At 41.5% G+C, this 26,426-nt stretch overlaps 3 protein-coding genes across 6 annotated transcripts; all 3 read left to right on the plus strand.

Annotated features, from left to right (window-relative positions):
- Positions 1-110: 110 nt before the first annotated feature.
- On the plus strand, positions 111-8,602 carry mob3c (MOB kinase activator 3C). 3 transcript variants are annotated; one of them, XM_086047192.1, is made up of 5 exons: positions 4,167-4,246; positions 4,381-4,459; positions 5,806-6,362; positions 7,718-7,920; positions 8,209-8,602. In XM_086047192.1, the coding sequence occupies exons 3-5, from the start codon at positions 5,945-5,947 to the stop codon at positions 8,236-8,238; spliced, it is 651 nt and encodes a 216-aa protein (XP_085903318.1). In that variant the 5' UTR covers positions 4,167-4,246; positions 4,381-4,459; positions 5,806-5,944; the 3' UTR covers positions 8,239-8,602. The 3 variants fall into 3 exon arrangements, with proteins under 3 accessions (XP_085903317.1, XP_085903316.1, XP_085903318.1); XM_086047191.1 differs by lacking the exons at positions 4,167-4,246; positions 4,381-4,459 and adding an exon at positions 111-260; XM_086047190.1 differs by lacking the exon at positions 4,381-4,459 and having other exon boundaries at positions 4,157-4,246.
- Positions 8,603-9,528: 926 nt separating this feature from the next.
- Positions 9,529-17,614, plus strand: mknk1 (MAPK interacting serine/threonine kinase 1). 2 transcript variants are annotated; one of them, XM_086048097.1, is made up of 14 exons: positions 9,529-9,672; positions 10,327-10,389; positions 10,793-10,898; positions 10,979-11,077; positions 11,142-11,239; positions 12,332-12,411; positions 12,504-12,577; positions 12,657-12,761; positions 12,843-12,898; positions 13,023-13,118; positions 13,446-13,640; positions 14,749-14,913; positions 14,992-15,035; positions 15,887-17,614. In XM_086048097.1, exons 2-14 carry the CDS (start codon positions 10,336-10,338, stop codon positions 16,140-16,142), a joined length of 1,428 nt encoding a protein of 475 aa, XP_085904223.1. In that variant the 5' UTR covers positions 9,529-9,672; positions 10,327-10,335; the 3' UTR covers positions 16,143-17,614. The 2 variants fall into 2 exon arrangements, with proteins under 2 accessions (XP_085904223.1, XP_085904225.1); XM_086048099.1 differs by having other exon boundaries at positions 9,569-9,774.
- Positions 17,615-18,073: 459 nt separating this feature from the next.
- LOC147139000 (transmembrane protein 275-like) lies at positions 18,074-20,216 on the plus strand. Its single transcript, XM_086047699.1, has 2 exons — positions 18,074-18,368; positions 18,726-20,216. The coding sequence occupies exon 2, from the start codon at positions 18,746-18,748 to the stop codon at positions 19,322-19,324; it is 579 nt and encodes a 192-aa protein (XP_085903825.1). The 5' UTR covers positions 18,074-18,368; positions 18,726-18,745; the 3' UTR covers positions 19,325-20,216.
- Positions 20,217-26,426: the final 6,210 nt, after the last annotated feature.

Raw genomic sequence — 26,426 nt, forward strand, 5'->3', positions numbered from 1 at the left:
CATTGGACTGAGATCATAAATAAAATCAATACATCACTGCGGGACGCTCTCTAATTGGCCAAAGTTTCTAAAGGCTTTGCATTATTGCCTGTGTGTGTACTACTGCACTCACATTCTCAAGTTACATTTTGTTATTGTTCATGGCACATGCATTTTATATATTGTCAAGGGATTGTTTGCTGTTCAAAATCCATCCATCCATTATCTATACCGCTTATTAGTGGTAAAGCGAGTACAACTGAACTATGAATGTATGGTTGGTAAGTGCAAGACTTTTTTGATAACGCCTTCATTTTTTGCCTTTGATCATCTTACAACATATGAAAATTCTGTGTGTTTGGACTGAGAAAATGATGGACTGACTGACCCCTTATAAATTGAGTTTGGATGAGCAGTATGATTGTGAACAACCAATACCCATATAAAAATGTATTTGTGAGTGTGTGTATGTGTGTTGGGGTATAACAAAAACCAAGGGTAATACAGCAGTGTTTTAATGGAAAATATAAAATTGTCCCAAATGCTTGAACAGTAATGTTTACCATATATTTTGTGATGTATTATCCAGGGTTATAGTCATTCAATAATGTTGTTTCAAACATCTCAATTTGTCTCACTGTAACTGGAAGTGTAAGATTTGTTTTGTTTTCTCCACAAAAATCAGTCTTCCCATTTTGATACCCCCCTTCCCTCCCTTTGCTTATAAAAAGCTTATGTTTGGAAAATGTTTTTCTCAAAACATGTATTAACATTGGGCAATTTAGCATCCTAAAATGTGGTCAGGCAAGGCGAGTTCGGCAAAATAGCAAATACCTTGGGTCAAAAAGTTTCGCTAAGTAAATCGAAGGATGATCCCGACCAATTCATTTGAAATCATTTATAAACGTAATTAATCAACCGGCCCTATGTCATGCTCTTCTTGACTAGACCTAGACTATTAGACCTAGACATAGTCATAGTCTAGTCTAATCCACCTGTTGCCATACAAGCCTACAAAAGAGAGACAATCAACTCAACAGGGTCACCCTGCGGCCCATTCAGGTTTCATAGGAATCCCAGAACCTGGTCCGAAACAAGGATAAAAGTCCACTTGTACTTGTCTGTCAAACATCAGCTCAACCGGATGATTAGCACAGGTGCACTGTAAAAAAAACATGCTTTTGCACCACATGCTTGTCATATTTAACAGAGTTTAGGTCAAAGCAGCTGCTGCTGGGGACTCTTTTCATGACACCCCTTGCCTGGAAGGGACAAGTAAATGAATGTTGAAGTTTAAGTTCATTTGCAGCGTGTCTTGAAATGCGAGTTATGTGCTCTGTGACTGACTGGCGTCCAGTTCGGGGTGTAACCAGCTTGCCCAATGTCAGCTGGGATAGGCTCCAGCTCAGCCTCGACCTGCGTGCAGACAAGCGAGAAAAGAAAACAGATGGATGGAGTGCAGGTGCACCAAATGAAGTGAAAGAATTTCAGTCTTGAACAGCTATTTTCTTGATTGGCTTTCAAGTCACAGTCAATGTTGATTCTGAGAATGGATGGGAAGTCCTTAACATGTCAGGCTGTGTTTTTACCATGATTACCTTTGTAGTGCTTTTAGTGTCAGCGTGACAACTGAGACCCGACTGGTTCCACTTCCTCATGTGTCACATTTCTGACTGTTGACAAAAACATCTGGCATGAAACCTATGACAGTTTCAGGCATATGGAATGCATCCACACATTGACCTGACAACTCTTCCAATGAGATCACATAGTTTTTCAATAGGCCATTTTGAAGCAGAGTCATTACTGAAGTGAACAAGGTTAAGGTGACGCAATGGCCACATTCCTAGAGTGAAAGGCACTGCTTTAGAAGGGGCTATATGAGGATATGCCTAACATGAATTATACAACTACTGTTTCCATACATTTGATCGCATGTTGCAATAAATTGGTTTCTTTATTTTAAGTTTATTCCCTGGCCAAGTGAAGTGATCAAGTAAAAACATACGCTGTATATAAAATCATACATTACATATGTATCTCAAATCACATTTCCCTATCGAAATGAATGGAAATCACAATCCATTACGGCCCCCCCCCCCCAAAAAAAATAGCCCTTTCTTTTGCACTTTATAAAACACACAGCAATGATAGAATCAGATAGAATGCAAAGGACTTACTGTAAACGGTTTTTGGTACATTTTTTTCTTCAATTCAATGGACACTGTGCTGCTCCTTCTAGTGTGTGCGCATTGGCCACATGGGGGCGCTATATTACCGAAATTGATAACTTTTTACCACGACAAAAAAAAAAATCTTTTAAATTGCAATTATAATATATTACAAGTACAATCTCTTATGTGTTCAAATTGCTGGCCTATAGCATTTACAGATTGTTGAAGTCTAGTTTTTATACGTAAGCACTCTTTGTTATATTTGTATATCGTTATAAATTTTGACAGGTAGCAGCTGGACAATAGCATATGTATTGTATTTGTATTCCCCACAACCACAAAGGTAACATTTGGGTGTCCGAACACGATACAGTTGTTTCATAGACAAATGTTTCTACCGGGGCAAACTTTGTAAGAGGCAGGACAAACAATGGTTGTGGAGGATCTGACATGTTGCCTTTTCAAACTGTCTTGTTAAATTTCCCTTACGCATGTGTCAGGAGGACCCCAACTGGGCGATTTTAGTTACTACAACTATACTGTATTACTTTCTGTGTTGGTAAATTAGGTACAAACTCAAGTAACACTGTAACACAAGTACAGTACTCACAATCTGTTATCTGTAGCTAGGTAGAGGTACAGCGACTTGTGTTAAATAGAAGATAAAAAATGGTGGTTGTGCCTTGACTTAAGATACCTTATTTATTTATTTATTTATTTATTTATTTGCTGTGAAGAATTTTTGTATTGAAAACAATAATATAACATTGCTTTCAAGTCTGTTATCTTAACACTAACCCATAATCCGAAAAGCCATAGACAGGCTAACGAATAGCATCATGTGGTTGTGTTACCATTTTAAGCAATGGACACATATAGACAGATAATATAACAATACTCACATATTCTTTATCAAGAAACGGTAATTGTGAACATTTTTGCTTGCGTCTGCATGCCTGTATTATCTGGTGGACACACCAACCAAAAGGAGTCCCACTGAACTAATCATAAAATTGAACATTTTATTATGTCATTGATCTATTTCTCATAAAGGATGATGTTAAAGAATGCTATTTTCCTTTTTAAAAACACAGTACATATATTTTCATTGTTGTTTCGAGGGGAGGCCTGGCGTTTCCATTCATTTGAATGGTGAAAGCTGATTTGTGAGCCGAGTGTTTTGAGTTACAAGAGTGAATTAAACTGTATTTTTGTTTCATTACCACTGTCTATAAATAGTCCAAAACATGTACTAACCTTTAAATTAAACTTCGGAATATACAAATATGAAGTTTCATTTCTTCTTGCAAACAATTTCAGAATCTGAAACTCGTGAACTAGCTTTCACGTGGGAATTGTTTTCATCACCCATGTATCTTGGTGACTCATACCCCCAACATGTGTAGAAAGAGTCTTCTTGTTGTCTATCTGAATAACTAACTGCGAAACTAATACCTACTGCGCCATTATTCACTTTTAAAGGGCCACAAAACACCTTGGACAACCTTTTTCCTATTATGAACTTTTGACTAAATCCCCATTTTATACCGGCTTCCCAGAAAGCATTTTAAAGAGGCGAATGATTTAAATGATACGTTGCCATGAAACAGCAGCCCGCTCTGCCAGATCTTTTGACATATTTGTGGGATTGTCGCGCTCTCTGCTCTGTACTTGTGGCCGATAGACGTGGCCCACTTCAGCAGAGAGGGGGCCGGGCTTCCGTGGGCTGGTAGGATGAGGAAAAGTAAGGGGAAAAGAAAGAGGAAGGACTGAGAGAAGTCCTTTCCCGGCCCTCCTGCGTTCACACGCTACGGCATATGTAGCAAGAGCAGGCCCACAAGACAAAGTCAGGATGTGACATCAGCCGCAGGAAGGGAAGCCAAACGACTAGTTCAACTTTTCCTTGACTTGTGCTTTGCTGTGGAGTGAAGTTGGACGTCTGTTTAAAGCACGGAGAGAAGGGGGGAGAGAGGGGGAGACAGGGGGGGAGGAGAAGGGGGTAAAGCAGCTGGAGCTGTCCTCCAAAATCCACTCCGGCCTCTCCCAAAGCTTTTGCCAACATTGTGGAGCCTCCACTGTAAGACAGCAACCAGGTACAACTTTTTCCTATTTTGTCCTATTTGTGAGAAAATCTCCTTTAAGTTCTTGTTTTGAACCGCCAAGCCCGTGTTTTGAATTCGACCATGCAGGCCTTCAATGTTTTTTTTTTTTTTTTTTTTTTTTTTAGTGTGTTGCGTCAGTAAACACCCGGGAAGTATGTGTGGACGTGAGACGAGTGCAGGATCAGACATGCTTCAAGATTGAGGGTATGGCAGGGAGTCAAAAGGTTTTGAGCCCGCATGTGTTCATCTTTTTTAGTTAATACACTTATTCACTAGTAAAGGGTGTCCATGTTTGTCTTTGGTTGATATTTGAGTCTTCCTCTGAAGCCCTTTTGTTATGGAGCTGTCTCATGACCACGTATTCACACTCCCCCGAACTGGCCAGTAGAGGAAGAAAAATGATCTCTTTTGCAGATCACACACTCTCAGATCATAATGGTGACATCATCTTTTCCCCTATACAATTTCTTTCGGGGGTGTTTGATCAATCAGCAATGGACAAACTGTCACATTTGGACACAGACTGACTTGTGAACTCAAAACGAAAATGAAACGTTTGCTGATAATGTTTCAGAGAAGAACAACAGCAGGAATTGTATGGAGTCACTTTACACACAAATGTTGATGATAGTGTCAAGTTGCACCCAAGGTCGCTTGACTGTAGAGTCCAATCAGCGGAGGTCATGCTCTAATCTAAATGGAAAGTTCACTATAGAGACCATAATCCCAAGAGAGTTAAAAAAAAAAAAACTGGCGTATTCCAAATGCCAAATCATAGTAATCAAATGTAATGTGCTGTTTATTGTGTCTGCTTGGTTCGTTGTTGACATTTATCCGAAGTCTCCAGCTTCAGTGATTGCCAAATGGTACGCATGCTTGCTAGGTGGGTTAAATGACTTGAGGCGTTTTTTTGTTTTTTTTCATGAGATGGATAACATTTATGACAGGTAAAAAGGTTTAGCATCTGCATTTGTGGGGTAAAGATATAAAATAAACATCCATATTCTAAACTACTTCTCCTAACAAGGGTCACGGGTGCAAATCCGTGTGGAGCTGATCCCAGGTGACTTTGGGCAAGAGGCCAACTTGCAGGGCACATATAGACAAACAACCATACAGACTCAAATTCACGCCACGATAATTTAGGAATGAACTAATTCAATTAACTTCCCAAAGCAGATTTCCTCATGTTAGCAGCCGTTTTAGAGCATTTTGATTGATTTTCAAGACCCACAGAATATTACCAAAACAATAGTGTCACCAGAAAAAAAAAGCTTGTTTCAAGCAAGAACATGGTTGGTTTATCCAGTTCCTGACCAACCATTTAATGCTAAAATGTTTTGCTCTTGTGACAACCGAGAAATGGCAAAAAAAAAAAAAAAACATGCTCTATGGTTGGAATTGACGTCAGTGGCTTTTTTACATGGCATTCCTCATTCACTCCACAAATTGCATCAAGTTTTCTCACAATCGCGACACACACTTTCTAGAACTGACGTTAAAGATTGGCAGAAAAAGTCATGAAACTTAAATTCTTTTATGCTTCACAGTGAACGTCCCGAACCAAATTGACCAGGCTCTTCCCCTGGTGTGACCTCACCCAGGCCAGAAACTGCTCTCTTCAAGACAATCAAACGCCGATTCTGGAGAGTACAAACTGTCCATCTGTGGCGAGAAACTGCTGAGGACATGGCTCTGTGTCTGGGCCAGGTGTTCAGCAAAGACAAAACGTTCCGACCTAGGAAACGCTTTGAACCCGGCACCCAGCGTTTTGAACTGTACAAGAAGGCCCAAGCCTCGCTCAAGTCCGGCCTTGACCTGAGAAAGGTGGTGCAGCTTCCTGAGGGCGAGAGCCTCAATGACTGGATCGCCATGCACGTGGTGGATTTTTTTAACAGAATCAACCTGATCTACGGCACGGTCAGCGAGTACTGCACCGAACGCACCTGTCCGATCATGTCCGGGGGGCTCAGGTACGAGTACAGGTGGCAGGACGGCGACGACTACAGGAAACCCACCAAGCTGCCAGCTCTCAAGTACATGAACCTGATGATGGACTGGATAGAGTCGCTCATCAACGATGAGGAAATCTTCCCCACCAGAGTAGGTGAGTGAGGAGTCCTTTATCGAATGTGTGTATTGTAACGGTTGCTTTCATTAAAACGGATGTCAACCCAAACATATTTTTTTCAAGAATATGTTCTATGCAAGCCCGCTAGTTGAAATAAGGCTTTCTGATAAATATAGCGTTTGTGAAATAGTGCTTAATCCACTCGTTTTTAGCCATCTCCGGGCGCGGCCATTTTGTCACTTCTGTCGACTGAAAATGACATCACAACCACTCAGGGCTAAGGTAACGACCAATCACGGCTGACCTGTTTTCTCAAGATGAGCCGTGATTGGTCCTTACCTGAGCCTTTCACTCGACAGAAGTGACAAAATGGCCGCCCCATGGGATGGCTAAGAAGGGGTGGATTTTGCTGATTAACTCATATTCCATAATCGCAATATCAATTATATTCTTGTAAAAAATATGTTTGGGTTCAGTTCCCTCTTTAAGCTTCATTAATGTGCTACAGATCCAAACAAGGTTAATTGAACCGTGGGGCTGACATTTAGAAGCAATCAAATGGTGGCCATGTTTTGTCGCATCAGCAGACTTGATAATTACCACAATTGCATAGATTGTTGGGCACGATGATAGGTTGTCACAACGAAATAGCCCTGCGTTTAATCCGTCCATTTTCTTTAGAGCTGGAGCTTATCTCAGATGACTTTTGGGTATACATATAGACAAGCAACCATGCAGTCACACTTACAGCTCTGGAAATGTTAGTCCTCAATGAACCTGAGATGAAAATGTGCTAGTCATGCTAACCATGCTGCCAGATTTAGTCCTATTAGGAAAATTATCCCTTATTCACAAAGGTTGTATTTCCTCCAAATCTGTTGTACATGCAGCTATATCTTCCCAACAAAAGGCTCTTTTAAAAAAACATTTGTGAGTGACGATCAGTTGAAATGTTACCTGGGTCTTCAGTGGGAATTTACCTGATTAAAATCCACCGCTTAATACCACCACATTAATTAACGATGTCTAGATTTCCTAGAAAGGTCCGCCTTGAAAGTGGATTTTTAAGTATGTCCAAGAATATGTTAAATTCTCCATCAGCCATTGTGGGCGTAGCAAATTAGAATGAATCGTGATACAGATCGACATTTTGCTAGTCTAACTTAGGTGTAAGGGTTTTGTTCTGTTTTGTTTAAATCAGAGGAGGGAAAAATGCTGACATGTTGTGAGCCAGCTAGGTGTCCCTGTGAGGAATATTTGCAATATGATTGGTTAAAAAATCAGTCTCATGCTGTTACTATAAATGTCAAGTGCTACTGATTCTGTAGGCCCTGGGCAGATAAATTAAACCCCGAAAGAACAGTGAACACATTTTTTCATGTCCACTGCAGGTGTTCCTTTCCCCAAGAATTTCCAGCAGGTGTGCAAGAAGATCCTGAGCCGGCTCTTCAGGGTGTTTGTGCATGTTTACATCCATCACTTTGACAGCATCTGCAGCATGGGCGCCGAGGCACACATCAATACCTGCTACAAGCACTACTACTTCTTCATTTCGGAGTTCAACCTCATCGACCACTCTGAACTTGAGCCCCTGGTGAGACATCAGTGCGACCTTGTGTTCCACGATCAATCGAAATGTCATTGTCAAATGTTGCTAATCGCGAAGCATGAAATGAGACTGATATAAAAGCCATCACATTGGCTTTCATTATTGTAAAGCTCAGGCCGTTTAATAATTTGGGATGTAAAATGAAATCGGGACGAGGCTCATATCTCCACACACTTTTTTTTTCCTACATTGAAAATGAAGCTTGCCCCTCAGTGATTAACTTACTGGCACAGTTTTTTAATGTGATCCTCTCGCTGTTTTGCTGTCTTTCAGAAAGAGATGACAGAGAAGATTTGCAATTAAACTGCAAAGATGAAGAAGACAAAATGCTCACCGGTAATGGACTCTGAACTAAGAACTTTCACATGAATGTGTAACATATTATCATGTGAGCGGTTTGAGTGTCACTGTGAATTTTTCCTATCCAACCACACTTTTACAGGTGGTGTCAAAATGTGTGTTACTTAGGGTAACAATGGTGCTGTTTTTATTTGGCTCTGAGCTGGTTTATGATTTCCTCTCTTGTCTTTCATCCTGTGCATGTATTTATGGTTGGCCTTTATTTTGACTTTTATTGAGTAAATATTTTGTATTTTAGAAGTTTTTAGAAACCCCAAGTTAGGGTCAAGCTGAAAGGGAAACAATAAATATGAATGAATGGAAGTTACCTGCTGTGTGTTTGTTACCTATATGTATTGGTTCTCAAACTTTGGTCCACCAGGGATCTATGAGCTGTTACTTTGTGGTCAGCAAAATAAAAAAGCATACCTACAGATGGGAACTGACTAGCCAATAAAACAAGCATAATAAACATTTTATTTGTGACCGTTGAAAAATATTTGCAGCTTGTAAGCACTGCACATACTGTATAATGTAAAAGTTTAAAATGTGCATAAATAACTGCTTTTGCAACATATAAATGGGCACAATGTCTTTGGCAATCTTGTTTTTCCTGTGCTTGTGTCAGTTTGCTTCAGGTACTCTGGCTTCTTACCTCTTAAAAAAAAGTGAATTTGGTTACGTTCGTTTCGATTGACCAGGTCTCAAATTTAAAAGTCTCGAATTTAAATGTACAATAAATAAATAAAACTCCAAAGCACCCATGATGAAAGTCTTGTTTAATTGGTGCTATGTTGAAAACCTTTCTCCCCTGTAAGGGGTCCCCTGACTTAAAAAATTAGCATGTGCGCTCATTCAACACAAAAATAATTTGGGTTTGCAAATTATTGCCTGGTATAAATGACTGTCTATGAAAGGCATAAAGAGGGGAAACAATACACCCTCTGAAATTCACCAGACCGATCAAAATATGGCGAATAGATTTGACTAGGTTAGCCAGACAGACAGACACTTTAATCATTAGGGAAATTAGGTTGTCAAAGTTCTCAGTTGTAGTGATTAAATATAAAGTAAATCTAATAAAATAAAGTACAAATGACATGCTGTGAAAGGCATAAAGAAGGAAACAGAGTAAAGTTCACCAGCGGGATAAAACATTTCCTATACTGTACTGTAACTTAAAGAGGCGTGCAAAATTACGTCAACGTGACGTTTTATCAAACCAATAAGAAGAGAGAATACGCGGAAGTAGGCGTGGCGATATCGTTTCGTGTGGTTTCCCGCTGAACGCGTCACGGTTGACTGGGGCTTTCAGCTAGCGATGGCAGGCTTGTCAGTTCACATCAGCTTTCGGAGGCTCTGACCGGCGGGGAATAGGCCAGTTCGGAGAATGTTCAGGTTACAAGACCATTTCATGTCTAATATTCGCTTGGACGGCACCGGGCTTTTCTTTGAAATACGTAGGGACGGCATGAATGACAGTCGGACAGTGTTTTACAGGTTTGTGTTAGGCTAGCCAGCTAGCTGTGGCTAACGCTGACAACATTACGTCGTTTGTGTGTCCTTTTCAATACATAGACGCTTTTCAGTTCTTTTACCTAGCGGTTATGGGAAGATATTAATTTAATATATTAAATTCATATGTAAGACCTTTTGACGATGTCTTGGCTGTCGATGACGTCATGACCTGGTTTGGATTTGCAAACGTTGGCTAGCTATTGCATTTCATACTGATGTGTCCTGGTAAGACCATTTATTTATATAGCGCTTCTCTCAGAGGACTGACAAAGCGATTTATTTATATGGTCAAAATGCAAAATCGACACAACCTAAAGTTAATTAACACGTGGACTACACTATCATAAACAAAGTTACTTAGTTATTATTGAATATTTTTTTTATGTGTACCCTAAGAAATAATCCTTCTGTAAGGCAGTATTTGACGCGTGACATGGTGTTCTTGACATGAGCTTATCTTGTTATTGCATCTGAGTAAGTTTTGGCTGCTGCAAGGTATTCCAGGTCAACTAAATATTTGTAATGTTCCCTCAGTTGGCAACTATGGTGAGGCACAGCGTGATGACGGAGTTGCATGTCTTCCAGCGTTCGCTCCAGGTATGATACGCCACCGCGTTGATGTGAAACATCCGCTTATCTGTGCACTGACTTGTCAGCCTTATCTACCTTTCCACACATACACGTTTCATCACTCTCAGTGAGTCATGTACGTTGGCTGTATGTGTAGATACTGCCGGTAATAGCTGATAACATTGGCATTTTGCATAATGACAGGGAGCTACTGTTCTGGCAGGTTGCCTTAGAGAAGGGGTGCATTAAAAATAGTGGTTCTTGCAAAAAAAAAAAAAAAAGCCCCTGGTGGCATGGTAGCTCTCAAAAATAAGTGTTTAGAAGGAGTAGAAAACCATACATTGCCTCTTCTACTTTCTCAGCAGAATCATAAGCACATTTCACACCACACTTCCCTACGTTCCCTCCCTTCGTTTCCTGTCTGTTCCAGGGCAACCCCCTGGCTCTGGGCCAAGTAGGGCAGTGTTATGGGGAACAACCGCAGCAGAATGGGATCGTTTCAGATGACAGGCAGCACATCGCTCAAGTCCCTGCAGGTACGACAGCCCCATCGTGCAGTGCGGCCGACATAGTTTCAAATGTCTCTATTTGTTGTTGTCCTTATGTGCCGCATCAGAAGTTGAGAAAAGCCAGCCTTTGAACATCCCAAATGCCGCCAAACGAAAGAAGAAGAAAAGATCAAGAGCCACAAACAGCTCCACTGGCACTTTTGATGGTAACAATGGCAGGATTTGAATATGACTCATTGCGATATGTATTTAACTGGTCATTCATTTCAGACCTCTACAAGCTGACAGATGAGGTGCTTGGCCAGGGTGCCTTTGCCAAAGTCCAAGGATGCGTCAGTCTGCAGAACGGGCAGGAGTATGCAGTAAAGGTGACTTTCAAAATTTGTTTCTACGAAAGGGCAATGTGAGACATTTTGATAGGATTAGTTGAGCATTCAAAGCACAGTTGGGTACTTTTCTGTTCAGTTTTTTAAGTCCTCAGAGCGACATTCAAAATTTATGGGCTATATGTAGGGCTGCAACTTACATTTTTATTTTTAAAATCATCGAATAATCGCTCCGATTGTTTTTGATGAATGGGCCGTTTAGAAAAAAACAACTTAAAAAAAAAATTCAGTGCCTTTAATCAAAAAGAGAGAATTAATTCAAATTGACAGTGCAGAAAATGGTCAAACGTAAATTGATTATAATTCTGTTTGCTTCCCAAAATGTCACAAAATGGGCAAAGAGGTTGAACAGTGTTTTCCAAAGTAAAATATGTTTGCAAATGCCTGTTTTTTAAAAAAAAAAATAAAAACAAAAGTGATCCACCTGCTTTTGTGGAGCACTACAAAAAATTGTTGTTTTTGTGTTGTTTTTGGCAGGCATTTTTGATTTAGTCTTAGTCTTTGGGGCAAAAATGCTTAATAGTTTTAGTCGCAAATTCGCAAATCAAATGTAGTTAAAATACACATGCAAGGTTTCCACCCAATAGCAAAGACTTTCGGGTTCCTAACGATTCTCGATTCCGATTCAGACTATGAGCTAACCGTGACCTGACTTCTGAGTTTTTGGAGATGCACCCATAATTCCCGCAAAGGCTCATAGGTGCTAGGAATGAGGTGGATAACACAGTGCAGTATAGGGCAATAAAATTCATCCCTGATGTCTCCTCTCTGCATAGCTGGTGATCCATCATCCTAGTGTGCTGCATCATGATAGTGTAACATGTTTACCACTACGAAGCGTTGAATACATTCATTTTTTTGGGGGATACAAATTGAGTAATTCCTCATACACTTCCAACGAACCGTCAACGGTTCTTGTTTAGAAAAAAAAAATCGCTGTTTGTGTATTTTTTGAGGTGGGTGCGGTTGTTGTAGATTGAAATGTTTGAAGACTGATAGTTTCTCTAAGCAAGAGAAACTAGGCAGATAGTTACATAACATTGCATTGAAATACATTTTTGGTCCGTCACGCAGATCATCGAAAAGAGCGCAGGTCACAGCCGCAGCCGAGTCTTCCGAGAAGTGGAGACGCTTTACCAGTGTCAAGGAAACAAGTGAGGGAATTCACGTCATTGTTTGAAAGACATTCCTTGGAAGTACCACAATTAACGTTAACTGAAACTAAATTGGAGCTATTTCGACTCAGGAACATTTTGGAACTGATCGAGTTCTTTGAAGACGACGCCTGCTTTTATTTGGTGTTTGAAAAGTTACGAGGAGGTGAGCGGAAAGTAACGGCGACCATTTTGTCCGCGCGCTCTATGCGACACCCCCGCAATGTGATTGTTTGGTGTCCCAGGCTCCATTCTTACGCACATCCAGAACCGGAAGCACTTTGATGAGCTGGAGGCCAGCAAGGTGGTCCGCGACATCGCCCAAGCGCTTGACTTCCTACACATAAAGGGTAAGTCGCCTTCTTGTCCAATCCGCCCACATCCGGCTGACCTGTCCTAGTTGTCACGGTAACAGCGTGTTGTCCTTACAGGCATCGCTCACAGGGACCTCAAACTGGAGAACGTCCTTTGTGAATACACTGATCAAGTAAGCCAGGCTGCTGTGAGGCGATTAAAAAGTCCTAAAAAGTGCCTGAATGTGATTATGTAGACCATTCATTTCACCAACATTTTTTCTGACCTTAAGGAAGCCTCCATTTGTCTCTCCTCAGGTGTCGCCGGTTAAGATCTGTGACTTTGACCTGGGAAGCGGTGTGCAGCTCAGCAGCGCCTGCACGCCTATTACCACTCCAGAACTCACCACGCCGGTAAGATTTGTAGCTTGTGATCCCAACCACTGTTTTACGGCACATTCGCGGCCCAGGAGAGATCAGTTGGTCCCCCAAAAATCATTTACGGTATTACAAATGTCTCTTTATTGGTCTTTGCCAGCGAGAGATAGTGGCAGGCAGAACAATTCAATGTTCGCCCACTAGATGGCGGAAGATACAATTAACCCGTCATTCATACAACTGAATTAGCATTTAACTCTGTTCAATGAGGCTCGAGAAACACTGGTTGTAATGTGTAACGGAGCGCCTTATGCTGCTCACTACAACGCTGCAAACCTGTGGCCATTTGTTGTCGTTTTTCAGTGTGGCTCAGCAGAATACATGGCCCCAGAAGTGGTGGAGGTGTTCACCGACGAGGCGTCCTTCTACGACAAACGCTGCGACCTGTGGAGCCTCGGGGTCATTCTCTACATCCTGTTAAGTGGCAGCCCCCCCTTCACGGGCCACTGTGGCAGCGACTGTGGGTGGGACCGGGGGGAAACATGCCGCACGTGCCAGGTACGCTCGCCCAGCTTGGACTTGTCAACTACGCGGCGGCCTCTCGTGTGACTTATCCACATATTGTTGGCCTAAAAGCAAAGTTTACAAAGTCCTGTTGAAATGTTTTTGGAAAGAAAGAGAAAACTTATTTTTCAACCCCTCTTTATGCTTGGATGACAGCTAGGATTGTTAAAATATTCCTTAAAACATTGCCTGTCGGGTTGTAAGGGTTTTTTTTATGGTGACGGAATTTAGAAGAACTTGATTAAATTTACACTATTTTCAGTGGAATTTATTTATTTTTTAATCCCGTCACTTAAACACATATGCTTGGGCTGACAATTTAAAAAAATAAGATAATTGCGACTCCACCCCTCTTCAATATTGCAATTGAAAAATAACATGCAATAATTTTTCCCTCCCCGTGTATTTTTAATGAACACAATCAATAAATTAGATAAATAAACAAGCTAAACATTAGGCAAGCTCCCTCTCTGCCCATCTTTAGAATGAAAGACACAAAATACTGCCAAACACGTGTGGCGTAAACATAAATCATTAAATCATAAGATTGCAGATTACAAAATAATGCAAAAAATCTGTGGCTTCAACTTTGCAATGCTTCATGAAATATGTAAACATTTGTAATCCACTTCTTAAGCACTGAGTAGTACATATACGAAAAATAAAGCCGATTGACAGACTTGAGGCTCCCCCCCCCCCCCAAAAAAAAATTGCAGCCTTTGTGATTTAAAAATTGCATTCTACTTCATCGAGTTATCGATTTGAATTCCATTCATTGTTCAGCCCTAATATAGACACAAATGTCTATATATATTTTTTGCGCCTCGCCTATCACTGCCGGGCGTTGAACAAGTTGGTGCATCTGAAGTAGGAGCGTTGGAGGCGAAGGGCGTTCATTACCTTTGTCCCCTGCCGTCACCTGACCATCGTCTGACTAACGCTCCATCGGGCGACGGCCGCATGTAGTCGCGAGCAGATCGCGTTTCAAAAATAGAACGCCGCCGCAGTAGGAACATGGAGTTAGCATGCTGAGAATGTCGCCTCCGTTCTAGAATGCGTCACCCGTGTCTAATTAAGACGGCGCGTAATGTTCCGCCCCCAGAGTCACCTGTTCGAGAGCATCCAGCAGGGCAAGTACGAGTTTCCGGACAAGGACTGGGCTCACATCACAGACGCCGCCAAGGATCTTATCAGCAAGCTGCTGGTACGAGACGCCACTCTGCGCCTCAGTGCCGCTCGGGTCCTAAAGCACCCGTGGGTGCAGGGGGTAGGTTTTGTTTTTTGGTGTTTGAGGGTTCATGATTGAAGACCTGTGTTTCACATTGCTTTACCTCCCTTTGTACAGAACGCACCAGAGAGAGGTCTTCCAACTCCTCATGCCCTACAGAGGTAAGACAGAAGTCATAAAACCACTCAAATAGATATCGTGCAAATAGGTACTTACCGTGCTATAAGCCGCACCGTTATATAAGCCGCACCCACTCTATTTTTAGAACATTTTGGAAAAAACAGGTTGCTTTATATTTGTGCAACAATACAGAGAGAAAACAATTTGGCAAAAATCGACACATTTTTTGCAGGGTTTTTTTTTCATGTTTGTTTGAATCTCGTTATTTTGTGTTGTTAATGTGTTTATGTTGGAGGAAAAAAAATCTGCAAAAAAAGGCAGATTTTTTTTTTGAGGGCCTGACCGATTAATCGGGCGGATAGTATTACATTGTATTAGCTCTTAAAAAAAAATCTGCCTATTTTTGTAGGGTTTTTTTTCCCAACATAAACACATTAACAACACAAAATAATGAGTTTCAAACAAATATGAAAAAAAAACCTTCAAAAAATTTGTCCATTTTTGCCAGACTTTTTCTTTCTGTAATGTTGCACAAATATAAAGCACAAGGTATTGTCAAACATTCCAATGTTCTGCCTGTAATTCATATCGTTGTTGTTGTACAGGGATAAAAAAAAAAAAGGACCTTATTTTAGTCATCCTATATTATTTAAATTAACTGGCCGATTAATCGTTATTAGAATAGTATTCTGACCAATATTGGCCTCCCAACAATCCATATTATTAAGCCCTTTTTTTTTTTCTCTCAATTTAACATACAGCAGGCCGTGCTCATTTTTGCGTGTACCAAAGAAGTAACCGTAACAGTAGGGTTAAAATGGTTCTCCTCATTTATGTTGAGCCTTTCACGTCAAAGAACATCTCTGAAGCGTTCTGTGCGTCGACCTCGTAGGAACAGCAGCACCAAAGACCTGAGCCAATTTGCGGCCGAAGCCATCGCCTTCCACCGGCAGCTGTCGCAGCACGACGAGCAGCAGCAGCAGCAGCAGCAGCAGGAGGAGGAGGAGGAAGAAGAAGCGGAAGTCGCGTGTCCCGTCGTTGCTTGCTCCATGAGGCTCTCTCCGCCATCCAACTCCAGACTGGCTCGCAGGAGGGCGCAGTCCAACGCCCTGCGCGGCCGAGACGGCGCGGCCCAGCTCAAGGCCTGAAATCGAGCCGCTCGCCATCCTGTTTTCCGACCTCGTTTGATAATCTGTCCTCTCTTTCTCCGTTTGTGTGTGGGCGTGTGTGTGTGTGTGTGTGTGTGTGTGTGTGTGTGATGGGCCAGCCTATCAGAATTGATAAGTTGTGTTGTGGAAACTTTTTCTTTCCCCTTCCCACTGCCTGTAATCTTATCACTTGCAGCAAAGTAGCACTTCCTCTTGGAAACCTCGGGGAAGCTCCTGACATTTTAAACCAAACATGTTTGTGTTAACCTTTTTTTTTTTTAAGAAACAAGAATTTAGTAGGTCATATATTATTTTTGTATTTATTGTAGTCCAACACCTTGCTTTATATGATTGCCTCATAATCGCATGAAGAAACAGAATTATCTTTTTTTTTTATTATTATTATATGTAGCTTTTATGAAGCCTGTCAGTGTATGTGAACGGGAATGTCTGGATTTGTACTTAGCTCAAAGTGGGTTGTGAATTTTAGTTCAGTTTCCAGACTGTGAAGAAAGAGGTAGTAATGATTTATTTTTTTTTTTTGTCATGAAGCTTCCACATACAGTGTTTGATTTACCTGCAGCACTGATGTACTTTAAAAGTTTGACATATCATTTACAGTATAGTTCACACGTGTTGTGAATCTGGATTCGTCTCAGCGCAGTCACGTTTGAGCCCGTTTTGCACGAGACAAGGTTATCAGTTTTTTTTATTTTTATTTTTTTATTCTAGCCTGTTCCTTCCTCATTTTATGCCTCGCTAAGTAAAATGTGAGCAGTTCACTTGTTGAGGTTAACATCGGTATATGGAATTACATATTGGTATTAAAAGGGATTTTTTTTTCTTTATGTGAGTGTAGTGTATCGATTGGACGGATGAGGATAAAGAATACATGCTTCGCTGACCAAAGAGAACTTTGTCAGCAATCCTTCATCGCTATCTGGGTATGGCCTCTTAAGTTTACTGTCCCTGTCAAAGAAAAGTGTTTTTCATTGATCAGATACCCGGCGCATTAACGTTGTTTCTCCCGAGTGCCAAGAACGATGCGCAAACCAACCATAGCTGAGCTCTACGTTACATGTGAATTTGATATTTAAAGAAGTATTTTTGTATTTGGCAGAGGTTACTTTCATATGTTGTGTGCTTGCGTAAGGCAGTCCGGTGTCCGCACCTTTGATTCCACGTGGTTGCCGTGGACACAACATCTCTATGGCAACACTGAGCTGCTGCCTCACAGGACGAGCAGGGGGAAAACGAGCCCTGGCTAAATTAAAAGCCTCTTATCTGCTGTCCGTTTGTTTGCACCATTAAAGCAAGTGGCAGCAAATGAGAATGGTATGCAATTACAGAACTCTTCCACCATTGAATTTGTATTTTTTTTTTTTTTTATAGCTGTTATGGTCAAGTTGGTGTGTAATGTGCGGAGGATATTTTCCCTGGCATGCTGTTTTCAATAAAATATTGGTGATGAATTACTGTGTTGTGTCACTAGATGAACTCACTTTAGAACACTTGAGTGCAAGTACACTTCTGCGAACTCAAACCACATAAGCATATTAGTTAGAAAAAAAATACTGTTCATTTATTAATTTAATTTAGCATTCTATTTTACTGGTACTAAATTTTAGTGTTTTATTTTGTGCACTGTCAAGAGTTATTTGTTTTAAATTTTTTTGCTGCTTCATATCGATTTTTAATTGAATGTAATTGGTTTGCTATACTGTTTGTGATTGAATGCAATTTAACGCTATGTTATTTAAATACATTTTCTTTTAATTTGGTGTTACTTCATTTAACTGTTTTTGATTCAACGTACTGATACTGCTCTTGTTTGTATTTAGTGTTACGTTTTAAAACAGTTTTTCATTTCAATTATTCGTGTGCCATTTCCTTTTATCGAGTTTATTTGATTTTGTGTTTTTATTTTTTTTTTCAGTTTTTTTAATTGAGTGTTATTTCATTACATTGATTTCAATTTAATTGAATTATGTGTACAATCAATTTTTTATTGGACTTATGAATCCACATGATTTCGGGCGCGCGTGTGTAATTGATTGTATTCCAGGTTTAAAAGTGGGCGTGCCGTTTCTGTTTCGTGCACCAGAGCGGAGACAGCAGCTCTGTGTGCTCCGCACCCGCAGAGAGACGACACGTGATGTCCGATTCTGCTACACCGCCTTCACTTCGACATGGACGGACAATCACCATTAACGTCTCCCATATAAAGTAAGTAAATGTTATACGCCGAACTTTGAACACTGCTTGGTGCGCACGTTACTGTCTGGAGTAACGTGACGTGTGCATCTCGCCACTATACATTAAGTGCGATGCGATTAGATTCAGTGGCATTACGATTCGATATGTTACGGTTCACTTTGAGAGGGTTGGATGCAATACGTTGTCAATTAATATGAAGGAAGTTATTAGAACTGTAAATGAGATGGCTAAAAACGAGTGGATGAATTTATCCCAATTTCAACTATAGTGGGCTTGCATAGAACATATTCTTGAAAAAAATATGTTTGGGTTGACTTGCGCTTTAAGGTGGCAACATTGCCGATGATTGTTCATCATTTCTTCCAGCCTCTTCTTCATCTCAGGTGATGAGTCCATCGCTTCTGCATCTAATCTTCAGCTGCTCCGGACGCCTCACGCGCTCCTCCATGGTGCTGCCAGAAAACACGTGCAAGCGGGTCCCAAAACCCAACGCGCGCCTGCCCTCGCCGCCGCTCTGCTGCGCGTGCGGCCTGTGCATGCTGCTGGCCGGCGTCAACATCACCCTCGTGGGCGCCTTCGCCTTCGGCACTTTCGTCCCGAGCGACAACCCCCCCATCGTCATCGGGCCGCTCCTTCTGCTCACCGCCTTGGCTTTCTTCGTGGCGTGCTGCGCCGCCGGCGGCGGCGGGGGCCTGCCGGCGGGCTCCGACCCCCGAGTCCAGGGGCCGGCGCGGGCGGCCTTCGAGATGGAGACCAGCGAGCACACGCTGCAGGACACCACGGCGCTCCAGCTCAGCCCCAGCAGCTCGCCCGCCTCGTCGCGTGGGTCCCACGCCTGTGACGCCGCGCTGCCTGCGTGTCCCGGTGGCGGCGGCGGCGGCGATGAGCATGTGGCGTGTGTGGTCACTGAAAGTCCGGCAGATATGAATTCTGCCGGCAAGTTGATGTGGTGTGTTGACGAGTAGAATTTTGTTGAATGTTTTCAGCACGGCGCATTCAGAAAGTACAGATAGGGACCTGAGCCTGATGAAAAATGTACCTCCTACTAAATTTGTTTTATAATTGCGTACATTAAAAGCTGAATCTGTAATATATCACAAGCTGATACCAAAACACTTTACAATCATTTCAAACTCATCTTACAGTATCATCCTTAAAAATGAATGTGCATGAAAAGACTCTCTGTAACTTCAACTGGCAGAGCTAACATTAGCTCCTCCCCGACTTACGAACATTTACTAGATTTGTCATTTTCATTGTGCACACAAGTAGCAGAACAAAAATATACACATAGGTTGGAGACTCTATAATTTCCACTAATGACCCAGGCTAAACTTAGCTGGCATCTGACATACGAAAATTATATATTCTTGTCACTTCATCCCGCTTCCTTGACATCAATTCCTTCTTTACTATTAGCCTGTGTTTTCGGCACCATCTTGTGGCATTTTAGGGCATTGCAGAAAGAGCACAAATATCTGGAACGGGTGAGTTTGTGAATAGCAAACTGCGAGTAGGTGGGTTTCACTGCTTCACATTTGATATTTCAGCATCTTTCCAAAATGGGATTTTATTTTAAATTTTTAACAATTACACAATACACCTGAAAAAGACAAGGTGAAGGGAAACGGTTTCTTCTTTGCAGTTATCTGCTGAGTCTGGTTAGTGTGCAAGTGGACCTAATGGCTTGGTCTGTGAGCGCTTGCAATGTCGGCTTCTTTGTATTGTAGCGTGTACAAATAAAGTTACTGTTGAATTAGCTCAAAGTTGTGACTGGAGGCTCACTGAGCAACACTTCATTCTAGATTGCCTGTACATACTCATGACAGCAAAACTCTTTTTCTAAAGTGCCTTGCGCTGGTGTGGCCGCTTTAGAGCGCCCCGTTGTCATGACCCAGTGGGATACTATATTCCGGCCACCGTAAGCTTTACGCGGATATAAATATATATATTTGACGGCTCACATATAGAGTTACTGTATTTGTAGGCATAAGAAAGAGGACAGTTGAACGGGGCGTGGATTCAGCACATTCAGCGGACACGCCCACTGTGTTTGAGGGCAGTGACGATAGTTTGATTTTTCACGATTTAGCAGCCTCATTTTATATACCTGACTTTTTTTTTTCCTCATTCCAATTAGTCAGTTGCTCTACTTTGTGATTTGTCAAATTTACAAGCCACTTATCAGGGACTTCAGTCTGTGCCAGCAGCTGCCGGGTCGAGGTGAGATTCGTGTTTACTCAGCATGGCGTTTGTGTGTGTGTGAGGGTGTGTGTGTGCGTGTAAACAAACAGACTAGTTTAACTCAGCCATTGTGTAGCAGCGATAAGAGGCCTATCGGCCTGCCCAATCTTTTTGCAGCGCCCACGTCTCTCTTTTGTCTGTATTATGAAAGTCGCCAATAGTTTCAAATGTTTCTATAAAGAAGAATGCGGTGTGACGGTCTTGGCAAACCAAAAGAGGAGGTCACCTTGCACTGGCAGATTACATCAATCCACTGTTGCGGTTTACTAGCGTCTTGGCACTGATTTTACACTGCCGCACTGTTGTCTGTTGTTTTTTTTCCCCAAAATGCCATACTATACATGGTCGTTTAAAAAAAAAAAAAAAAAAAAGACGCCATACGTTTTTGGGGGAAAAAACACCATACTATACATGGTAGTTTTTTCCCCCAAAAACGTCATACTATACATGCTGGTTTTTAAAATAAAAGTTAATGTTTATGTTCGTTCATCACTCGGCTTTACAAAGGATACAGACGACCAACTCGTTTGACTTTTTGTTGAAATCTTGTTCGCTTTTTAGCTGCTTCGTGATGCTGCTCTCCTCCTCCCCGCCCTGAACGCATGAACCAGCGCGCCGCCACCATTTATACTGTTCTTTTTTTTTTTTTTGTTCTCCTTTCTTTTCTGCTGTGTGCGCTTGTTTACAACTGGCGGTATGCACGTGTTGACGTATTTTAATTATCGACACTCGACGGTATGTGCGTCCCGACGTATTGACGTAATCGGTGATGTCGACTATGTCGACTAGCCGGCACAGCCCTAATTTCGAACTAGGGTTAGGGTTTATAGGTAGGGTTTCAAACTAGGGTTAGGGTTTAGAGATAGGGTTTCAAACTAGGGTTAGGGTTTATAGGTAGGGTTTCAAACTAGGGTTAGGGTTTAGAGATAGGGTTTCAAACTAGGGTTAGGGTTTATAGGTAGGGTTTCAAACTAGGGTTAGGGTTTAGAGAAAGGGTTTCAAACTGGGGTTAGGGTTTATAGGTAGGGTTTCAAATTAGGGTTAGGGTTTAGAGATAGGGTTTCAAACTAGGGTTAGGGTTTATAGGTAGGGTTTCAAATTAGGGTTAGGGTTTAGAGATAGGGTTTCAAACTGGGGTTAGGGTTTATAGGTAGGGTTTCAAACTAGGGTTAGGGTTTAGAGATAGGGTTTCAAATTAGGGTTAGGGTTTAGAGATAGGGTTTCAAACTAGGGTTAGGGTTTATAGGTAGGGTTTCAAACTAGGGTTAGGGTTTAGAGATAGGGTTTCAAACTAGGGTTAGGGTTTATAGGTAGGGTTTCAAACTAGGGTTAGGGTTTAGAGAAAGGGTTTCAAACTGGGGTTAGGGTTTATAGGTAGGGTTTCAAATTAGGGTTAGGGTTTAGAGATAGGGTTTCAAACTAGGGTTAGGGTTTATAGGTAGGGTTTCAAACTAGGGTTAGGGTTTAGAGATAGGGTTTCAAGCTAGGGTTAGGGTTTATAGGTAGGGTTTCAAACTAGGGTTAGGGTTTAGAGATAGGGTTTCAAACTAGGGTTAGGGTTTATAGGTAGGGTTTCAAATTAGGGTTAGGGTTTAGAGATAGGGTTTCAAACTAGGGTTAGGGTTTATAGGTAGGGTTTCAAACTAGGGTTAGGGTTTAGAGATAGGGTTTCAAATTAGGGTTAGGGTTTAGAGATAGGGTTTCAAACTAGGGTTAGGGTTTATAGGTAGGGTTTCAAACTAGGGTTAGGGTTTAGAGATAGGGTTTCAAGCTAGGGTTAGGGTTTATAGGTAGGGTTTCAAACTAGGGTTAGGGTTTAGAGATAGGGTTTCAAACTAGGGTTAGGGTTTATAGGTAGGGTTTCAAATTAGGGTTAGGGTTTAGAGATAGGGTTTCAAACTAGGGTTAGGGTTTATAGGTAGGGTTTCAAACTAGGGTTAGGGTTTAGAGATAGGGTTTCAAACTAGGGTTAGGGTTTAGAGATAGGGTTTCAAACTAGGGTTAGGGTTTAGAGATAGGGTTTCAAGCTAGGGTTAGGGTTTATAGGTAGGGTTTCAAACTAGGGTTAGGGTTTAGAGATAGGGTTTCAAACTAGGGTTAGGGTTTATAGGTAGGGTTTCAAATAAGGGTTAGGGTTTAGAGATAGGGTTTCAAACTAGGGTTAGGGTTTATAGGTAGGGTTTCAAACTAGGGTTAGGGTTTAGAGACAGGGTTTCAAACTAGGGTTAGGGTTTAGAGATAGGGTTTCAAACTAGGGTTAGGGTTTATAGGTAGGGTTTCAAACTAGGGTTAGGGTTTAGAGATAGGGTTTCAAACTAGGGTTAGGGTTTAGAGATAGGGTTTCAAACTAGGGTTAGGGTTTATAGGTAGGGTTTCAAATTAGGGTTAGGGTTTAGAGATAGGGTTTCAAACTAGGGTTAGGGTTTATAGGTAGGGTTTCAAACTAGGGTTAGTGTTTAGAGATAGGGTTTCAAACTAGGGTTAGGGTTTATAGGTAGGGTTTCAAACCAGGGTTAGGGTTTAGAGATAGGGTTTCTTACTAGGGTTAGGGTTTATAGGTAGGGTTTCAAACTAGGGTTAGGGTTTATAGGTAGGGTTTCAAACTAGGGTTAGGGTTTAGAGATAGGGTTTCAAACTAGGGTTAGGGTTTAGAGATAGGGTTTCAAACTAGGGTTAGGGTTTATAGGTAGGGTTTCAAATTAGGGTTAGGGTTTAGAGATAGGGTTTCAAACTAGGGTTAGGGTTTATAGGTAGGGTTTCAAATAAGGGTTAGGGTTTAGAGATAGGGTTTCAAACTAGGGTTAGGGTTTATAGGTAGGGTTTCAAACTAGGGTTAGGGTTTAGAGACAGGGTTTCAAACTAGGGTTAGGGTTTAGAGATAGGCTTTCAAACTAGGGTTAGGGTTTATAGGTAGGGTTTCAAACTAGGGTTAGGGTTTAGAGATAGGGTTTCAAACTAGGGTTAGGGTTTAGAGATAGGGTTTCAAACTAGGGTTAGGGTTTAGAGATAGGGTTTCAAACTAGGGTTAGGGTTTAGAGATAGGGTTTCAAACTAGGGTTAGGGTTTAGAGATAGGGTTTCAAACTAGGGTTAGGGTTTATAGGTAGGGTTTCAAATAAGGGTTAGGGTTTAGAGATAGGGTTTCAAACTAGGGTTAGGGTTTATAGGTAGGGTTTCAAACTAGGGTTAGGGTTTAGAGACAGGGTTTCAAACTAGGGTTAGGGTTTAGAGATAGGGTTTCAAACTAGGGTTAGGGTTTATAGGTAGGGTTTCAAACTAGGGTTAGGGTTTAGAGATAGGGTTTCAAACTAGGGTTAGGGTTTAGAGATAGGGTTTCAAACTAGGGTTAGGGTTTAGAGATAGGGTTTCAAACTAGGGTTAGGGTTTATAGGTAGGGTTTCAAATTAGGGTTAGGGTTTAGAGATAGGGTTTCAAACTAGGGTTAGGGTTTATAGGTAGGGTTTCAGACTAGGGTTAGGGTTTAGAGATAGGGTTTCAAACTAGGGTTAGGGTTTATAGGTAGGGTTTTCAAACTAGGGTTAGGGTTTAGAGATAGGGTTTCAAACTGGGGTTAGGGTTTATAGGTAGGGTTTCAAATTAGGGTTAGGGTTTAGAGATAGGGTTTCAAACTAGGGATAGATACAGATTTTATATTTCAGTTATGTTGTTTTTGTTAGGGTTGGGGTTAAACATGTAGCACAAACTAGGGTTTAGTGTTTCAAAGTAATGTATCAGGATTAGGGTTTCAATGTAGGGTTTTCAACTAGGGTTCGTTTTTCAAAGTAACGTTTCAAGGGAGGTTTTAGCTTTCCAATTAAGGCCACCATTTTTAACATCGGTTACGAAATTTGCATTAAAAAAATTCGGCTGTCAGAATTTGTGTCCTTAGATTTTAAAGTAGTTAAGGTTTCAAACCAGGGGCAGGGTTTCAAAGCAGATTTTATATTTCACTTTTGTTGTTTTTGTTTGGGTTGAGGTTACACATTGGGTGATACAAATCGTTGATGGAGTACGGACGTCCGCCACTAGAGGGTAGTCTCATCATTCAGACGGTGCACTGATAGTCATCCTTCTGAAGAAGGAACAATCCTTTTGTTTCCACACAGTCCGATAGTGTTTGTCCTCATTAGGGTCTCACTTATTGTATCGAAAGCAGTAAGTGTCAAAACACACCCACGATACAGTAAAACCTATCTTGTGGGCAGCCTAAGACCCACTTGTGCAATTATCCTGCTGTTTAATCAGCATCTTGATATGCCGCACCTGTGAAGTAAATGGATTAGACAGATTTGCGAGCAATACTTGAGAGAAATTGGAATTTTGGGAACACACACTAAAAAATACTGTGTTGTGTTTCTAAACCATTCGCTAGATAGCTGTCGAATTTTGAACAGATTGGGTTGAAGATTGGATTTGGTCACCATTTCGGGCAGCGTACTGAAGTCTAAATAAATGTTGACCCAATGTTCTGGGTATAAATAACCCACTATTGGCTTGGGGTTGAGTTTATATTTTTGTATGTACATTCAATGAAATGAAACAATTGGTGAACATTGTTAAATTCAAATAAAAAGTGAGACTTGATTCCCTTTTTCATTGTTTGAATAAAACAGAGTGTCAAAAAAAAATGCAGATTTGGGGGGGGGGCCTTGAATGCATCACTGTCTGTCTTCTATTTATTTGGTCCTTGAGCCTCGAGCACTACTTTCAGGGGAATTTGAATATTGCCCTGCAGCATTGAATAGCTGGGGGGGGGGGGGGGGATCCATTTCCCGCAGGTAAAACATTTCATTGGCAAAATATCCCAACAGAGAACAATCGCAAGGTCAACATGCGTTTGATCGCCCTTGGTGAACAAAATCAGGAGATTGAGTTCAAGCCAAACGCCTTTAAAATGTACTTTTAAAATGGCTTTGGTTCGCACTTGGTGAATCCACTTTTTTTTTTTTGTCTGCGTGTCCCGCTTAGCTCGTCTACTTTACTGTATAATTATATATTATATAAATATCTATATTCCCTAATATTTAGTATTATGTGTGAATGCCAAAAAGGTGAGTTTAATGATTTAACACTACTTGTGTAAAACGTCGGTGCACATTATTTGTCGATGTCACGTCACTTTGTGCTAGCGTGTAACTCCGGCTAGTATGCTAGCTAATGCTATTGCTGTCGAGGGATGTCAACTATTTGCTGGCCCTTGCGTTCAGCGTACAGAAAATCACATTTAAATGAACGCATTTCCCGCAAGTCAAACATTTTTTTTTTTTTTTTTGGGGGGGGGACCGCCCTGGCATGAACACAATCCGGTGACTGAGTTCACGCGTTTCTCACGTTACTGTTTGTCTTTCCGCCTCGTCGGCCGTGTTTTTGGCGAGCGGGCGTTTAGCGTCTCGTCTTATCCGTTATTGGACGCTTCTTTTCACTTTGCGAAGGGCCTTCTCTTTCTAATTCCCTAACGACTGTTGTGAGTGCTGACTCGGCTGTTGTAAAACAAATGATATCTCTGTCCTGCTGGAATAATCCTCATCTATTTCAATGCCAGGGCCCCGCATTAAAATGACAGACGGGACGGCCCGGGCGCGAGCGTATGTGTGTGCGGGAAAGAAAACGAAAAGGGGGGTGTATTTCCATCTCTTGATAAATGCGCAAATGCCCAGCGACGCTGAATCAGACGTTCCGTGTTAATGTGCGTTCATTTCTCGCCTCATTCTCTAGCCGGCCTTTGTAACGCCGAGCTGGTCATATTTTGTCCCAGATTAGCCGAGTGACAGTTGCCTCTGCTCAAGGTATTTAGAAGACATAATTCATTCATGGATCTAGAAGT

This window comes from Filicampus tigris, chromosome 12, assembly GCF_054856515.1.
Source record: "Filicampus tigris isolate MCC_2025a chromosome 12, RoL_Ftig_1.0, whole genome shotgun sequence".
NCBI lineage: Eukaryota > Metazoa > Chordata > Actinopteri > Syngnathiformes > Syngnathidae > Filicampus > Filicampus tigris.

Excerpts from the sequence above, each read along its gene's own strand:
- mob3c (XM_086047191.1), top strand. The coding sequence starts at position 5,945 with ATGGCTCTGTGTCTGGGCCAGGTGTTCAGCAAAGACAAAACGTTCCGA. Across the intron at positions 6,363-7,717 it reads AATCTTCCCCACCAGAGTAG|GTGTTCCTTTCCCCAAGAAT; the intron begins GTGAGTGAGGAG and ends TGTCCACTGCAG. Across the intron at positions 7,921-8,208 it reads ACTCTGAACTTGAGCCCCTG|AAAGAGATGACAGAGAAGAT; the intron begins GTGAGACATCAG and ends GCTGTCTTTCAG.
- mknk1 (XM_086048097.1), top strand. The coding sequence starts at position 10,336 with ATGGTGAGGCACAGCGTGATGACGGAGTTGCATGTCTTCCAGCGTTCG. Across the intron at positions 10,390-10,792 it reads TCTTCCAGCGTTCGCTCCAG|GGCAACCCCCTGGCTCTGGG; the intron begins GTATGATACGCC and ends TGTCTGTTCCAG. Across the intron at positions 12,899-13,022 it reads TTTGTGAATACACTGATCAA|GTGTCGCCGGTTAAGATCTG; the intron begins GTAAGCCAGGCT and ends GTCTCTCCTCAG.
- LOC147139000 (XM_086047699.1), top strand. The coding sequence starts at position 18,746 with ATGAGTCCATCGCTTCTGCATCTAATCTTCAGCTGCTCCGGACGCCTC.